The sequence below is a fragment of the Photinus pyralis genome, unplaced genomic scaffold, assembly GCF_008802855.1.
Source record: "Photinus pyralis isolate 1611_PpyrPB1 unplaced genomic scaffold, Ppyr1.3 Ppyr1.4_LG3b, whole genome shotgun sequence".
Lineage (NCBI taxonomy): Eukaryota > Metazoa > Arthropoda > Insecta > Coleoptera > Lampyridae > Photinus > Photinus pyralis.
The window spans coordinates 19901624-19919803 of NW_022170510.1; the positions used below are offsets into that span (position 1 = coordinate 19901624).

Genomic DNA, 18180 nt, shown 5'->3' on the forward strand with positions numbered 1-18180 from the left:
CTATCTTTTATTGCGTTTTTGGATTCTACGTGAAAGTTAAGTTCTTTTGATACCCACATGTCGATATCTACAATCTATGGTTTTGAAGTTATTCTCACTTTCAACAAAAAAAAGTGGGGAAGCAGGCGGTATCTTGAACATTGATTACCTATCTGAAAACAGCTGTAGTTACGGCAACCCATTTTTAACAGTGCGTAGGGTTTTGTTTTAGCCTACTTTAAAAAAGTTAAGTTGCCTATGACCGCACCTATATGGAGATCCAAAAACTTAGTTTTTTCAGACGAAATGACAGCGACCCAGTCGCCTGGATCAAAAAACCACGCATACAAATCCTTATCGAGCAGTGCCCGGCGGCCACGCGGTGGTGCTGCCAATTCTTTGGTAGTTCTGACTTATTCTCATTTCATTGAATTGTTCCCTCTGTGCGGCTGGTGGCCCAGTGAGTCGTGGGACATAACGCGGTTAGTTCAAATTACAGGTTGATTTTGTTTATTTTGCAGTTGTGATCGAACCTGCTACCTAGCGTGAGCGGAATTTCACTCCACGTAGCGTAAATGTATAGGTGTCAAGCCTTCTGATTGGACGCAAAACTTAGTTGGAAATAGTTGTGCGGCCCGGAATGGGTAGCAATCAAAATGGAAGTAGCGGGAGAACCGTCAGACAATGTGCGTTGTATAGTAGGCCAAGTTAGGTCACCCAGCTGCAATTTACGAAGGGCGTATTTGATTTGTGTGGATCGCGAACGAAGTTAAGACAGCCACTAGGAATTTATCGCATGTTTGATTTATTTTTTGTTATTAGGATTCTTGTCGAGTTACGAGTCGAGTAATTATTTACGAATAAGCGCAGTTGGTTTATTTCATTGGAGTTTGTATTTCTGTAGTGTTTTTTTGTGCTGATAACAAGAGAGGCAGGTAGACAATGTTGTGCGCATTATTTTCGGCGTAAGTGGGAATGCGTTCTCCTTCGAAGTTGGCGTTATTGACATTATTTTTTCTAAATACTGGAGGAAGGAGTTTTTTGTTTTGGTCGAGGTGGTGTTTTATTAAATACTGCAGACAACGAAAATACGGTGCTGGTTCGCGACGGTTGGAAAGGAGTGTACGATTCATTACGCTATTTATTCGATTAGATTGATTGAAGACGCAGTTCGTCATTTTCATAATATTTCTGTCCAGAAGAAAGTTAACTAAAGTTGTGAGAAGTTTAAAGCGTGTTCCGTATTACTCAATGGTTTTACGGAAAAAGTTTTTTATGAAAGTTAAAAGTTTAAACCAATTGCACAGCCTCCGATAATTTTTTAAATTAACAAACTTGTTCATTATCATTAAGATTTATGTATTAAAGAAATGCGAAGTTACCTAAAGCTGTCAGAGTGTTTTTGTGTGTTCTTGTTAAGCGCGGCAGTTTATCGCAGACCTGTATATGACCGGAATTTAAAAAAAATGTAAGTAATTTTAATATTTTGTTATTTTTAATTATCGACCCTCTTCCACGGGGTACCATGTAAAAACAAGTTTTGTAATCTTCTCTTTGTTTCAGGAATTTTGTTTTAATTTTCATTTAATGTGTTTTGGAATAAATTTTTGTCATTGTCAATCAATTAATTGTGTCCATTTTACGACCCGTATACACTTTATGTCCCATTGTTTTCTTCGTATCCAAAATTTATTTCAGGTGTTGATAAAATTATGCTTAATAAATTATTTAGAATTTCGGAAGTTGGTCGAGATCACTGAGTCTCCAAAATTAGTAAGTTCAGTCATTATTGGGATTTTTCTTTGTATTTGCAGATACCTGAAATAGACGAAAAAAAATAAAAATTCTAAGTTTCAATTTTAATTGGTTTGAGCTAGCTGGACAAGTGTTTTGTTGGTGCTGTAGTTGACCGCATACCATTGCCACACAGCAGTATATCAAATTGTGTAATATAATTGATCATGCGTGAGAGAAAAGTACAGTTTTCCATATTTTAAATTCAGTATAAAATAATGGAAATCCTCCAGCTGAGTTTAATCATTGAATAAGCAAATAATTACTTATTCAATTGGTTTAATTTATTGTTGCCATTGTGAATTGGTCTGCAGGGAATAGTAACCATTTTTTATTAAGGAAGCGTTACTCAGTACTTAATTTTGAAGTCAATCACTATTACGGCTATCATTGCAAGGGCTGTGGCTGAGTGAAAAATATTCTTTCTCATTGAAAAAGTTTTGTTATTGGCTATTTCATAATTATCTAGTGAACTAATGATTTTTGGTGGGTAATTATCGAGAGAAAACTATGGATGCCTTTTCATGAGATATAATAGTATATTGTAATACAAGTGCGGAAAGGGCTTTATTGAAAAACGCGTATGAAAGTTGGAGCACGAGCGTTAGCGAGTGTTCCAATCATACAAGTTTTTCAATAATCCTTTCCGCAAGTGTATTACATACTATTTTTTCTACGAAAGTTCTCGAATTTAAAGATTTAGAGAAAAATTTTATATCAAAATGTTAAAACAACAATTTCTGTATAAATCAAGTCGTAGTACGATTCTCGTGTTTATCTGTAAAAATATAAAATCAAGTCTTCGTGACGCCGCTACGTTGTCTTAGTTACCAACGAGTTGTTTATAAAAAAGCCGGTTAGTAATTTTGCATGTAGTTTTGTACGAAGCAATTTCTTCAGTAAAACAAGAATTTAAAAGCTGAAAATGAGTGTTCATGAAGAAAGTGAGAGCGGCGATGAATTTATGTGCACTCCGCCTGAGGTTGCTGCAATGGCGGAATCAATTATGCCTGAGCTTTTGCCTGAAAAATCGAGAAATCGGGACGAAAAAGAACGAGAGAGGTTTTTTAATTGGTGTAAAATGAAACAAGTCAAGCGGTATACAGAAACCGTGTTGCTTGCCTATTTTGTCGAAAAATCTGGAAAATTGAAATCATCGACACTGTGGTCAATGTATTCCATGTTGAAAAGTATGTTGATTTTGCAAGACAACGTCGACATTTCCAAGTATGCCAAGTTACAATCGTTTTTGAAACGTAAATCTGTTGGTCACAAGCCGAAAAAATCGCTGACTTTTACGAGGCAACAAATCAGTACGTTTTTAGAGGAAGCACCCGATGAAACATTTTTAATGATGAAAGTAAGCACCTATACTTACCTACTATTTTTTCATGTCTATACATTTGTTATATGTCACACAAATAATGAAATTTATTTGTAGGTTGCTCTAATATTAGGAGTTGCTGGGGCTTGTCGTCGAGAGGAGTTGACGAAAATGACGGTGAACGATATCCAAGGCGAAGATACGTTTTTACTCGTAACGATTCCAGACTCCAAAACGCATGTTCCAAGAACTTTTTCTGTTACGGAGGGAAAAGAGAATTGGATACACTTGTACCAGAAATATAAAGCGCTTCGTCCTCAAAATGCTCAAACTTCGCGACTTTTTTTAAATTATAAAATGGGAAAATGTACCGTACAACCTGTGGGTATTAATACATTTGGAGCAATTCCTAAGAAAATTGCGAGTTACCTGAAATTGCCAAATGCTTCTAGTTTTACGAGTCATTGTTTTCGGCGTACCTCCGCAACGCTACTTGCTAATGCTGGAGCAGACCTTTTGAGTCTTAAACGTCATGGGGGCTGGCGGTCGTCGACGGTAGCGGAAGGATACGTAGATGGTTCTCTTCAAGGCAAATTAGAAGTATGTAACAAAATAATTGGTAATGCTTGTCAATCAAATGATCCTTGCACACCTTCGACATGTCAACCAGATGATCCTTGCACATCTTCGACAGCGTCCACATCTACATTAATAACTTCTAAATGCTTTGTGTCAAATTCGTTACTTCCAGGTGTTAATATAAGTAACAGTTCATCATTTACCATTAATTTAAATATTACTAGCCAGAAGTAGCTGTAATTGTAAATTGTGGCATTAAAATAAAAAAAAGGTATCTTTGTTTTTACTTAAGAGTGTGGAAAATAAGTGTGGAAAAATCACTAGTGCGACAAAACCCTACTTTCAAAGGCTACTTTTTTCTCAGAAAACAAGACTTTCATCACTTTCGTAGAAAAATATATTTTTTAGGCTATCATCACAAAAACGTTGATTTTGTGGTCGCTTTTGCGGCCATAAAGTTTCACTTTATTGTACGCTTCTGTCAAACTTTACTTTATTGTACACATCTGTCAAACTGTACCTACTTATTTGAAACTGATGTGTGAGAACCAGTAAGCTGTTTGATAGAAAGCGTCTATCTGGTTTGTCCCCATCAAGGATTGGTCCATCCACGTGCGTTTTTTTCATTTTCAGACTTGTAGGAATGTTTCACACTATTTTGCGTAATCACAATGTTCACATTTAAAATTATAGTTTGACGTTTCAATCTTTGCTGCTTGCAGAGACCTTTTTGAAGTGTAGAACCAAAACATGTGGAAGATGTTGTTGCTTACATTATTATACGAAAAATCACCAGCAATTAACCGAGAACACAAGTAGCTACCTATACCTACCATCAAAGTAGGTAATCAGGTTTCTAATAATTGTACATTAACTATAAGGTCTTGGAAGCCACAGTTACGAAGGACCTATTGCATTTGACATTATTAAAATCTTGTGCAACCGAGGAAGTTGCGATTGTACTTTTACTCTCAAACGCCTGTTTTTATATCATATATGGCTTAGGGTCGCAAGCGCAACGCTTGCAGCTTCCAAAATTTCATTTGGGGTATCTGAACTGTCGCTATCACCCATTTTGATACGCACAAAACACACGCAAAGATGCTAATTATTATTACATATGACAGGAAATGCTTTGTTTTTAATTGTCTAAGATAACTATGATTTTCAGAAAAAATATGTTTATGAGCAAATTTTTGAATTCTTTTTTGGTGATCGCCTAAAAAATGTTGTGTGCACCTTGGCCAAAAGTGATTTGTTAGGCCTCATCTGAATTGCGGCCTCGGCTGCCGCCTCGGCCACAAACAGCAGCTTCGGCCAAAAAAGATCACTTTTACGGCCTTGGTACACAAATAACTATTTTATTATACCTGAATCACAATCTCCGTTTTAAACACTCAAATGCGTGCGAAAAAAGGCCTTTAAAACACAAGTGCTTTAAAGTTGCTAAGTAACGATACTTCAAGTATGACTTTTGAAACTGTCATCTGGATGAAATAAAAAATCCTCTTAGGTCGCTTTCTGTAAATGCAGAACATTTCTTTGGCTTTTGTACCTATCCTTTGGTTGAAGCTTTCACAAACGCGCGTAATTTAGAGTATGCTTCCAAATCTGTTCCACTTTTTAATCGCAGCATTGCTTTAAAGTTTTGAATGAATGCACCAAAATATAGAAGATTTAAATACCTTTGACATTTCCTTCATATATGCCAGCATTATAGATGCATTTAAGACTGCATTCGTAAGTAACTTCCTATTCATCCATGGAAACAACTTTTCATATTGTTTATAATAGGCCTTACTGGGGTTGGATTTTACACCTACCAACGTTTGTTTAGATTTTACAACAACCGATTTAATGGACGGTGTATTATCTTTTTCAACGGAAATCGTTTAATTCACAAAGACGATGATTTTAGAAGCAAACGTCAAGTGACATTTCCATGGCAATCGTGAAATTACGAACACCCAGCCCACTTAATGAAACATGTATTCGAGTATAACGTCAATATGATTTCATTGTATTTCCTATTTTTAAATTATACTGCAGGTATAATAAAAAATACTATAAGATACACGTGCATAATTGGTCTTTAAGCACTTGCAACGTTAAAGGCACTCCGCTTTGCGTCGTGCCCTTAAACTCGTTGCGCGTGCTTTAAAGACTTGATTATACACTTGTATCTTATTATACTATTCAATTCTCAATCGGCTATATCATCCATGCGTGCACTCGCTAACATTTTCTTTTTTGGTAGTGATATTGCGAGAGATAATTTAAATAAAAACAGTATCTTTTGAAAAATATTAAATCAACTGTAGGTATTCCGTAGTTTTCTGAAATCAAAGGTGATCAAGTCGACGATAATCTTCAAAAATTTGGTACGTCCTTCAATAATCTCAAAGTTATTATAGTTTTTAACAGGAACTAAGCATAACAGTATTTAATTCAAGCCCACCAGCCTGAAGTAAATTGTGAATTGTGATCATATTTTACAAGTGCCATTCCAACTCTAGTAAACTGGCATAGGCAAACATTGAAAATGGACCCCCCAAATTTATGTCGTTAAAAATTCTCTCGATTGCCTATCTTCTTAGTCGAGTTGAATTTTTTTAAATTAATCGATAAGTTATCGATTAATGTTTTTTTTTGCACATCACTAGTAGGGTGCTGGTATAGGTACTAAACGCTTTTTATACGCAACTGTATTGCTTGGGTAACTACGCCGGTACAAGCGCTAATTTTACGGGTAGAAATTAGTGTTTAATTCCTAAATTATAGGTATGTGTATTATCAAATTCGGACCAACTTCCAAAAATACTGACGTCACCTCCAGAGTAAATGCGTAAATGAATCATTTTCGAATAAAATCGTTTCACAAGTACCTAACCTACTACCTAACGAGTTGACACCCCTTGGCCATTTACAAATCGTTGTCAACCATATTGCATAATGCTAGTATAAATTCAGCTTATTGCAATTCCAGTTAAAGGGTTTAGTGTGTCGAAGAACTCGATTGGTCACAAGGTTAATGCATGAGAGACAATCGGAATTATCCGTTATGACAGGCAGATAAGACTACATTAGTGTTACACGCTATTGAATGCAATAGAATTGGTTGGCACAACAATTATTTTCAATTTCATTTATTGAGCGGTTCGTACCTACTATTATGAAATCGCTAAAAGCGTACAATTTTGATTGACAACTGAATTTCGATACAATAAAACGCGCTAATGTTTCCGAAGCTTTTAATTCACAGTGGATATTGCTTAATTGAATGCCCTATGCTCCACAGTAAATTGACGAAAAGATTCATTTTGATATTGGAGAACTGTGAGGGTTTATTGGATTGGTTCACTGTTTTACAATGAAACATACCTGAAAGCTCTTGAATCCATAAACAAAAAACTTTTAATGGATTTCATAGTTCTTACTAATGCTTTTTATAACATTTAATTCACACAACTAAACTTAATGCATGTAATTGATCTCTTTTTACTGTCTTCTAAATTACTACATTTCTACACTTCTCTTCCATGGGACTTTCCACCTGGTTCAACTTCTGGTTCACTCTCTTTCTTCTTCCACGCAGACGACCTAGTATTTATCTTATTTCAGCTTTCGTGCCATACCTTTTGTTTCCGATATTCTTGTATTTCATATTTGATTTCCGCCAATTTACCACCTCCTCAAATCGTTTCATTCTCGTCGAGTCCATTTCCTCATCTAATTTCTCATTCTGCACTCGTCTGCGCAACCGACTCTCTAATTTTTTCACCCATAATCTGGTCCACTTTCTGTTCGGCCCCCCTCAGATGTCCACAACTGCACATGTTCCTTTTTTGATTTTATTGGTCCCTTTTCAGTTCAACTCTCGTACGATGAATTCTAATAAACACACAATTAATTGATTGACAATGACAAAATAATATATTATATTATAAGGAGTTAAAGTGATACTTTTTATGTCGAGTTGTCCTGCTGAAGCCCCTTACGTGGGGGAAATGTTGACTTTTCGTTTAAACATTGGCACGGTGCTATCCCGGAAGTCGCTTGCATCTTCATAAATCTGGGTGTTTTTATTATAATTCCGGTTACGCAGATTAACATTGAAGTCCCTTGGGCATATAATGTAGTCACACATTGTGGAGTATTCAGAGGTCTTCAAACTTATTCAGAAACAAGCTATAATTGCTTTGGGGAGACCTAAAACAAGTACGAATTGCATACTTGTGTTTGATAACGTTAACCATAATCCGCGACCGGAATTTGCTACCACCGTTGAGTATCTATGGTTGGTGAAGCTCCTAGAAGGTGTACAAACAATAGCCACGCGCTGGCCTCTTAACTTAGGAGTTTCCTGTAACTGAACTAAAAATGACTGCAGACAGTTTGAATTTGGCGCTTAAAATTTTAGTGCTTCTTTACTTAAGGCGTTGCGGTTAATTTTCTTTAATTAATTAATTGTGATTATCTTTAATTGCCCATAAAATTGATCTGCCACTGCTTTTAAATAAATGACATTTGGCGTTACCAACTTGAAAATTTTTTTGTTTTGCGGGGAATTCAAGCAGTCCGCAGTACTTTTGGATCATCCGGTAGGTAGACTCACCACTGTACGCACCTCCAAATTATATCTACACACACAAAATAAGGTTAAATATTCACGAGCTACTGTTGGTAGTCAGTAGTCACCTGTATCCACGATGACAAAAACGGCTTCTGTTTTCCCTGCGTTCTGTTAAGTGCCCGGGATCCCCGCCATTTTTACATCGTGCATTTTATCTCTTCGCCCATCCGCCTAAGAAAGTACGCAATTGTGTATATCGCTCATCTGCACTGAAAAGAGAAGGTGCCAAATTTAAAATTTACTATAAGTACATGTCACATGAATGGTTGCCACAAGTTTTAGACCATGCTCAATTTTGTTTTCTCCTTCTTGTGATCAGAAATTATGGATCGGCTTCATTTTCAAATAAACACTGGTAGCTATTTTAAAGTGAAAGTGAATAATGATAAATGAGCTTGGACCAAGGCCTGGACACATACCTACCTGTTGCGTTCATTTCTCTTACAAGATTGTGCGTTGAACCAATACACCATTTTCATAGATTCTTTTGCACTCACGCTCACTTGCTTCACATTAAGAATAAATGAATAGCAATCCATCACTCAGGGGATTGCATCTTTATACTCCGTCATATACACAGGAATGCTTTCTGTAAATGTAAGATGCATTCGAAAACAGTATGAAGTAATATGAAATGTGTGTTTATTGTTGAAATTATGAGAATAGCAATGGATTACTATAAAACTGAAATTGCCATTTCGTCATAATACAACTTTAGAAGTATCCATTGAATTTAAAATAAGGTAACGATAAAGTGTATGAAGCCATTAAACTCCAACAGTTTTATTGACATTTTTATTCTCAATATCGAAAGACACTAAAGTTTAACAATCTAGTTGTCTTTCTTACTATTGTCACTTTAATACGAGAACCTATAAACCTCATGGAGTGTTCACAATGCTTCTCACCAGTAGTGTTTCCTAGCTATCAGGGTTTTCCCTTAAAGTCCTAATCAAAAAGTAATCAAAGCGCGATTGTGCGAAGTAATTTTATCTTTATGTGACTTCATCTACTGTTGCGGAATCCCTTGCGGAAGCCCTGTATGTACAATTCCTGCCAGTTTGCAGCAGACTGCGTGTAAACCATATAAATCATTTTGGCGGCAGGTGGTAGCCAGACCGAACTGGTTAACCACATTTTCATTTTCCGCATCCAAGCTACCGCCAGCCATAGAGTTAACCGTCATCATGGAAATTGACTGTGGTGCAGCAGTTTCAGTCATATCGCAGCAATCACGCACAGCTTTTGGCACTCCTGGCACTCTCGACACATACAGATCTCCACTTGTGCATCTCCCACGAGACCTCAACATTTTTCCAAAATTTCTTAAGTACCGTCAAATTTCCTTTTCCTAATATGAGCGCGCAGAAGACGAAATCTGCGCTCTTTAAGGAACTGGAATTTTACGTCCGATCTGTTCCAGCCAGTTCCAGCAGGTAGCCAACACCGATCTTGGTAATTACTAAGACAGACGGAGCTGTAAAACTTTGCCGGAAATACAGCGCCACGGTCTATCTAACTTCCAAAAGAATGTTGAAGCGAAGCTTAAACGTTGTGTCGTATTCTCCAAACTGGACATACAACAGGCCTTTCTGCAGCTAATCAAGAATCCGTGGATATACTCACCATTAATAGGCCCCTGGGCATTTTCTCCCCAGGTCATAGAATGCAGTTTGGCTTGAAAACTGCAACGGCCATTTTTCAATGGATAACGTTTATTTTCTTCCAGATTTTAGGAGAATGTGAAAGCTGTCTGAGCCGTATGGTGAGCATCTTATAGTTGTTGCTCTTATTATTTAACGCAAGTAATAATGTTTACCTTTCCTAGCAATTTAATTGTGTTTTGCATATAACGGGCATATAACACCTTACAATTTATCATTTTTGAGCTTTTGTTATTTAAATTGATATTCCTACATTTTTATTACTTGAAGCCATTGTCATTTTTCGTGCAAATGTTTAAATAATTTGTACTAATGGACGGGGGATTTATGTTTAATTACAAATAGAGCGCGAATACGTTACTTTCTTAATACGTGTGAATATTTACGGGTCATTGCATGATCGGATTAAAGCAGTGGCGTAGCTAGGGTCATCTGCGCCCGGGGACACGACACAAAATCTGCGCCCCTTTTCGGACCGACAGAGTCTGGGGGCACGCTGAACCCCCAACAAAATTTTGAAATTTTACGATTCATATAGTTCATTTTCGAAACATCTGGTATTGTAATGAAATAGAATACAGACTAATAATTCTCTATACGATTGTAAACAATTTATTTGAAAAAAAATACTGCACTAACTAATAATTATACATGACTGGCTTAGACATAGTCTACAACAGCGATATTCAACCTTTTTGTAATTAATCGCGACCCCCTATTTTGTGGGTCTGATGACCGCGACCTCCTAGTAGGTACTTAATCCTATTGTTAATGCCAATGAGGAACCCAGTTAAATGAAATACACGCTAAACTAAATATTTTTTATTTATTGTTAGCGAGTTGAATACATACAACAGTTATGTAATGCCCTTATACGGGGTGTCAATTTTAAAACTATGCAATCGGCCATATTTTCCAAACTAAAGAAGATATTGAAAATCGCGCAAAACCGTTTCGGGGGTATCGAGGGTGAACCAGAATGACGTTATAAGTGACAACCCTCCCACCCCCCTAACTCCCCAGCCCCCTCTTCAAAAATCCTAAATGGCAACCCCATACTTGTGACACTCGTTGGAAAGCTACTGAAAAATGCTTTCCAGTGGTTCCAATAAAGTCAATATTCATTAAGACAATTTAACAAAAATTTAATAATTAACACAAAAAAAGTAAATGTTAATATTAAGCGATTTATGTTCTTATTGTCCTTAGCACTTCCAGATTTCGTTAAAAAATCCAAACAGATTTGATTGCTTGCTCATTTTGAAACTAAATAAATTAACCACATCATCCACATAAAGTTATTGTCAAATTGAAGCGATGTTCTCAACAACAGGCGAGTTCATGTGGTATCACTACCAGGCGTCTCGGAGTCGGAAGTCCCCGCGGTTGTAGCTGACTGTAAGTTTTAATTACTACAAAACGACGTTTCCGTCACAACTTTCTTATGCACTTTGCATTTTGTTGAATTCGGAATTAAAATCGAAATTATCTTGCCTGTCCTGTACCTACTGCGACCCTCAACAATCTACGCGCGACCCCCAGGTTGAGAATCGCTGGTCTACAACAAATTGATCCTCCTTGATTTGACTGTCGCATACTCGTCAATCACGTTTTTAATACTCAATTTGGCGCCCTCTAACCGTTGCGCCCGGGGACATATGTCCCTCCCTGCCCCCCCCCCCCATCTACGCCACTGGATTAAAGTGCTCGCATTTAAATAAATTGTTACCATAAAAGCGTTGGAGTTTAAGGTGCAAAACGTTCATTGCGAATATATTTATTATTTACAGCGTTAAAAACCCGCAAAAGGTTGAAAACAATTAAGTCGTGCTTTTGTTGGCAGTAAAAACCCTAAGGGTAATTTTTGACATTTCCGTACTACGGAACATTGTTAAATTATTCTAGTAGATAAACTAAATTTCAACTAATAAATTGCGAGAAACCTTAAGCACGAGTGGTTTCGGATTCAAATTTGTTTACCATCTTTTGAGATTTACTTTCAACGAGTAATTAAATTTTTACATGGCGATACAAAAGGTCCGATTGTGTTGGACAAAGCGTTCCACCATCCAATTTTCCAAATTGTTGCTACACTTCGAAAGGAGAAGACCACCTGTCGACTGGAAAAATTATCGATTTTGAATTTCTTGCACTGCGTGACTATAGGAGTCGATTTTGTAGGGATTTTGTATAAAATATTTATGCTTTAAGTCAATATAACATTCCTGAAGAGGTCGACCAACGAGATTTTATCCCACAAATTTATATATTTTTCATTAACGATACCCAAACCAAAGACATTTCTCATTAATTGTGTTGAAGTTCAATTTTCAGTTCAGTAATACCATTGCTTTGTGTGGGTTATATTTTATTTAGGACGTAGAGATTTGTTTTTTAAAATTTTGCCCTTTGAATAATAAAAAAATGTAGGTAATTAATTAGATTGGAGACGTGATCAGGATATAAGAATTTAACATCTATTTTGTGTTAGTTACATATGAAGTAGATCGATATATTTTTAAATCACAAAAAATGGAGCTGGAACGAGATTATTTTCAGAAATATATTCAAAGAACTCAATTTATCTGAGTATTTATTTCAAAGTGATCAAACCACATCATCAGCTTTTAATTTTCAGATTATAGGTTAAAAATTTATTTATTACTGAGCTAGCCGTGATGGTATTAATTATCAGTAAAATTTACCACTGCCGTAGAGAATACAATTTATTTTCTAGAAGGGGGGTTTCTAACCCCCGTAAATCTAATGATAATTAATTGATTGATCTTGCTCATTAAATTTATGTTCACTATTGTTCATATCGATTGCCGTAACTGGTCAAAATCTGAATATTTATTCATTATCGATTCGTTACGTCATGCCACTACAGTGTTTTATTCCGAATTCCCTACGTACCAAACCGAGGGGGTTGTTAGCTTTTGGAGGTAAAGTCTGTCGAGTGGCTATACCTTTAAGCGCTGCCGCTTTGATTTTATTTTCGTACTATTCTAGCGAGAATTTACCGTATAGGGACCGGTGCTACGTACCTACATTATAAAGTTAATTAACAACGTGTTGACTTACAAAGCCCGTTTTATTCCATCTTATTATTCGAATTTCATAGGCGCTATATTAAAATTTCTGCTTTTTGAGATTACATACACCATTTGTGAATGATCAGTCTGTGAAATTTCAGCAGTTCCCTTGTCTAATATCTCATTTCCAGTTGTTTTTGCTAGCAACCATTAACGTAATTTACCTATAACTCCCCTCATCCTCCCTCAGGTTAAAAAACCAAACTGCGTACTCCTATTTCCTTGCAAATCAAGTTTTGTGAATCTTATGGATATTGGATAATAAGCTCGTGCGAATAATTTTAATTATCACGACCGATCAAATTCTTTATGGTATGTGAAATTCGATAATTCTTCTTTCTCGAACTGTTCACAAGAGAATGTATCTTCGCTTTTAATGAATAAAGCAAACTCGAACCGTAAAGAGAGGGTTGCATCGATCGATACTTCTACCAATGCACTCGAACTGTCTTTGTTTTTGGTAAGAAAGGTAGGTAAATCTGCATGTTTCACCGAAGGTCTTCCAATTTTTCTTATCTAAGTAAACGACCTGTTTTTCTTTAAATAGATCTGCTTGTTTGTAATCCATTTTGGTTTTCCTTAGAAATCAGGACGATGACAGCTATTCTGACGACCGTATAAGACTTGTGATAACAAACGAAGCTTGTAAATATGAAATTTACGATATTTGGTCGAATGTAACGGAACCTACCACATTCTGAAACAAAGCAATAAAACAAGCAACGACATTTTGGGAGTAAAAGCGTGAATTATGATCGCATAAACCGGCAAAGCTTTCAGCTGAAGCATTGTTCAGCTGGAAACCGAGCTCAACTAGAGCTAGTCGGAGTTTAACGTTCGTAAAGCAAAACGTATGAAAGTGTGTATATTAAGGACTCTTGCTTAATAAACGTGTTTTTAATCAGAATGTAAATTAAATTTTAATTGCCGTTAACTTTAATTCACACGTTCTCGCACTTGAGCGAATAGTAATTGATTCTTTAAACGCCATTCGATCGTTTCAAGGGGCGTTAGAATGATTAACGGGAGCACTGATGAAACCCCAACGGTGTTGTAAAAATCGAGATATGGTAACCGTTAATGCCAAAGTAGAACTACCCTATAAAAACTTTGATAGTTACTTCGTTACCATGAAACATTTATGAAATGGTGGCTATTCTTTCGGCGTGTACTCAAAGTGCATTAACGCCTATTTGACCTATGCAAAATGATACTATTTTAACATTCATTTTATCTGAAATTCGCGGTCCCTATCTATCTAACTGAATTAGTTTTAGTTTGGATTGCAATTTCTCAAAGATAATGACAATTATAATATTCGTTACCGTAATGTATAAAAGCTACAACAATTTTACATTACACATAAATCCAGGCTCGTAACCAGGACGAAGTATGGCAGAGGCGACAGACATTTTTCTAGGTGAGCCTTACGAGTATAAAAACAGAAATACCACCTGATATAATCCAAAATACCTGTATCTTGAAAATTGTTGATCCACAAACAATTTATTATTGAATTTAAGTACCTACTTTCGAATTAAAGGGATGTAATCTTTGTGGAATTTCGCCCTTTAAATGCACATAACTTTATAGTCCTTTTTCGTTTGAAAAATTACAATTTTCTGTAAGAAAACTCACTTTTACATAGCAATTTGTTTATTGTTGTATTGTACTTAACCCCCAGGTTCTACGCTAACTTCCCACTACAAGCACACTGAAATAAAAATTAAACAAGATCCCGGTTAAATTTTAAATGTGGCACGTGATAAAACATCTAAGGTAGGGCCCCCTTACGTCAGTTGTAAACAACGCTTTGCCTGAAGCACAGTAGGGAAGGAACGTAACATAGAACACTCAAATTGTTAAAAGTTTGTTTAATAATGATCGCAATTATTAAGATTGTGAAAGCTCAAAATAGGACACACGGTATATATGTCACTAAAAACAAATATTAGATGTACATTCACAATATTACCTATATCTCTGTACTAAAAATGAATTACCAACATGTACTTAATACCTACCGATAATATTAATAATAGATGAAGTCTGGTACAAGCAATAAGTGGACATACCAATTATTGCTTACCATTTTGCGCCAGTAATTCCATTCACGTTATTTTATGCCGGTCCCTCTATAAGCTAATATATTAAATCACGTAATCCCAGTTGAAACCGTATAGGAACACTGCATTAAACTGAAAGTGGACGACTCCTCTAAAGTAATCCTCAGATACGATATAATTCAATTGAATTTTACGTTGAATGAGACCCTCGCACATTGTTGTAAGTTCTAATTGCCTCGGTAATAACTTTAATACAGCAGCAGCAGTCTCACATAACTCATGGAACCTTTTAGGTATAGAATAGCACTAAGTCTATGGTCAGTCCGTTATTAGATATACCCACGTTCGTAATTCCATAACGCACCAACTGCTAATAACGTCAATGTTTAAATATTCTTCCAATAAAGCCACATAAATGTAACGTGTTCAATTATTTTGGTTTTTCATGTTAACCTTACTTTCGTGTTATAGTGCATTCGTAAGTTTACACATATAAAAGCCGCCCTAAAACGTAATACTTTCAAACGTATACACAGCTGGCATAGGGAATTGATCGTTCTTGTCCGTTGCTGAGTCGATGTCAAAGCACTGCCCTGAGCCCCGTTTTGCTGGCATCTGTTGCGAGTAAGAGGGGTAGTGCTGGATCATACCGTGTGAGTATAACCTGTGGTGAGATTAGAGCATTTTTTTTATATCTTCATCGCCTTCTGGTGTCCAGACGAATGGGCCTTTGAGTAATATATCTCTAAGTCGGTGGCTCGTTGAAAGGTTACAGATGAAGGCCTTACCCAAAAATAACTGGAGCTCTTCTAGGGACGTTGGCTTTGGCTTAGCGTGAGTTGCTCATATGTCTACAGGAACATCACGTGCTCTCGAGAAGATGGGGGCGACACCATCTTTCAGATGCGTTTTTACAGGTGGGCCTGCAAGTTTTCCTGAGGTGTCACTGAAGACAGTATCGTAGGGTTTGAGGATGACACCAAGCTCTATCTGCTGGTCTGGGGACAGACGTTGTTCTGAGGTCCGTTTGTGGATCGAGCGTGATTGTGCAAAGAGTTCCTGAGGATTGACAAATTTCTTATACAAACTTTGAAATCCACTCTCGCGCAAAAAGCGTCTCGAATGCATCATTGACGATGAAACGGTCAAGATTCTTTCTGGAAGTGATGACCAAACCCTTACCGATACATTTCATACGATGGTGAAGTTGCTATCGGTCCGCTGCCAAACAAAATTTTGCTTTATTTCGTCTCACCCTCTGCTTGCAAAAGCTTCCCCGTAGACTGGATTGCTTTGGTGACTTCAACTCTGTTAATGCTACAGTTTCGATACTGTCGGCGAGCTTCTTGTTCTTCGGTATCCTGGTGCGCCCTTCGTTGCTTTGGTTTAGACCTGCAGACTTGGGCAGTATGCCCTTTCTTGCCACTCATCAGACATTGACTATCCAGAAACTTGCAATGGTGCCGGTAGTCCTCGCCACACCCAGCGCATGTAAATTGGTTACTCGATGACTACATTTGTCGACTGAGGATGCTGTGTGAATTTTGGTCAGCCAAATCTTTGCTGTCGGTTTAGTTACCTATTCATAACCAATTCGATTGATCAAGTCAGAATATTTGAAGTCCAATTGCAACTCTTTACTTCGTCTGCAATATTATGGGTTGCTTCAAGTGGTTACGCAATCTCATACGCGGCGGTGAAGCTCTCTGGTTTTCTGAAGATGATCCCGTCACACATCTCCCTCGATTCTAAGCCTGTCAGCAGCTGTTAGATCAACATACGGTCTAAAAAATATAAAATAGTAAAATAGAAAGTAGCCTCTTATAATATCGTAGTACAATTTTGGACACTGGAGTTCAATTTTCAATTAAGCTGATTTTTGGAGGACTGTAGATTAAGGTCGAAATATATGTCAATATTTTGGTGTGCTGTATTTATTTGCCATCAAAGTTGTCAAAGGCGGAAGAAGATATTTTTGAATTTTAAACAACGATTTCGCCCCTCGGAAGAAAAAGTGAAAGTGGTTTTGATGGCCCGAATGATTCATTTGGTGTTCCTGCCACTTTCTCAGGTGATGCATCAAAAATTTATAAGAATTCTCAACAAGCAGAACATATCTTTTAGAGACTTTTTAAACACAACCTAAGAAGCGGTCCTTATATTTTTGTTATTCAGGTTAGGTAGCTTTGTCTAGACAACCATGTACCACGGGGTTATGATATTACATATCTGGAAGAAAAAGGCATGCTACGCCACTGGAATTGTTTTAGCGAGAAGTGTACAATTCAAATTGCACAAGGACGAAGACTTGCAAGTATATGCGCAATGCTTCTTCTTCGAGCGAGAAAGAAAATGTAGCGAAGTCTTACTCGAGGCGCAAGAACGTAGATAGCTCTTAGTGGTATGTGTTTGATTCGCAAATATACTCGTAGGTAAATGTATCCTTTATTTTTGACGTCAGGGTTAGATTTATCATTTGTTGCGGGAAGGTTGAAGATTAGTACAGGGTGTTAATCCAATTTAGGGCATATTATAGTTTTTGATACGAAGGTAGATAAAGTGGAACTTTCTATAGTTGTGGATGACTTTCATTTGAGACAAGGCGTTTAGATAATTTAGGATATCTGGGAGATTTTGTGTAGGTACGTAGTTAGAGTGATATGGAACTTTCGACGACCATTTGCAAGAAAATTACTTTAAAATTCATTTACGATTTTGGTGATCGGCTTGGGCGATAAGTCGGGGGTTTTGTTTTTTTATGTGGATGTGTAATATATTTATTGAATTTGTTTATGCTATTTCATTAAATGTCAAATGCGAATGTGTCCTGAATATTTATATTATTGGAATACTGCTATGTGGTGGGCTTCGAAACCCTATATGTTATGCAAATATCTAAAACCCCTAGCATACCCCTAGAGCTACTCACGTGTTATTAAGAGAAGGCAACTCTTGTTTGTATTTCACTCCCCCCATTTCTTACGTTTGATTTATGTTGATCGATCCTTAGAGCGACACATACATCCCCGAGCAACGCGTTTCGCAA

The 18180-nt window shown here is 36.8% G+C and overlaps 1 protein-coding gene across 1 annotated transcript; it reads left to right on the forward strand.

Annotated features, from left to right (window-relative positions):
• Nucleotides 1-2698: 2698 nt before the first annotated feature.
• LOC116166407 lies at nucleotides 2699-3910 on the forward strand. The gene is made up of 2 exons (XM_031481360.1): nucleotides 2699-3133; nucleotides 3215-3910. Exons 1-2 carry the CDS (start codon nucleotides 2699-2701, stop codon nucleotides 3908-3910), a joined length of 1131 nt encoding a protein of 376 aa, XP_031337220.1.
• The last annotated feature ends 14270 nt before the right edge of the window (nucleotides 3911-18180 follow it).

Excerpts from the sequence above, each read along its gene's own strand:
- LOC116166407 (XM_031481360.1), top strand. The coding sequence starts at position 2,699 with ATGAGTGTTCATGAAGAAAGTGAGAGCGGCGATGAATTTATGTGCACT. Across the intron at positions 3,134-3,214 it reads AAACATTTTTAATGATGAAA|GTTGCTCTAATATTAGGAGT; the intron begins GTAAGCACCTAT and ends ATTTATTTGTAG.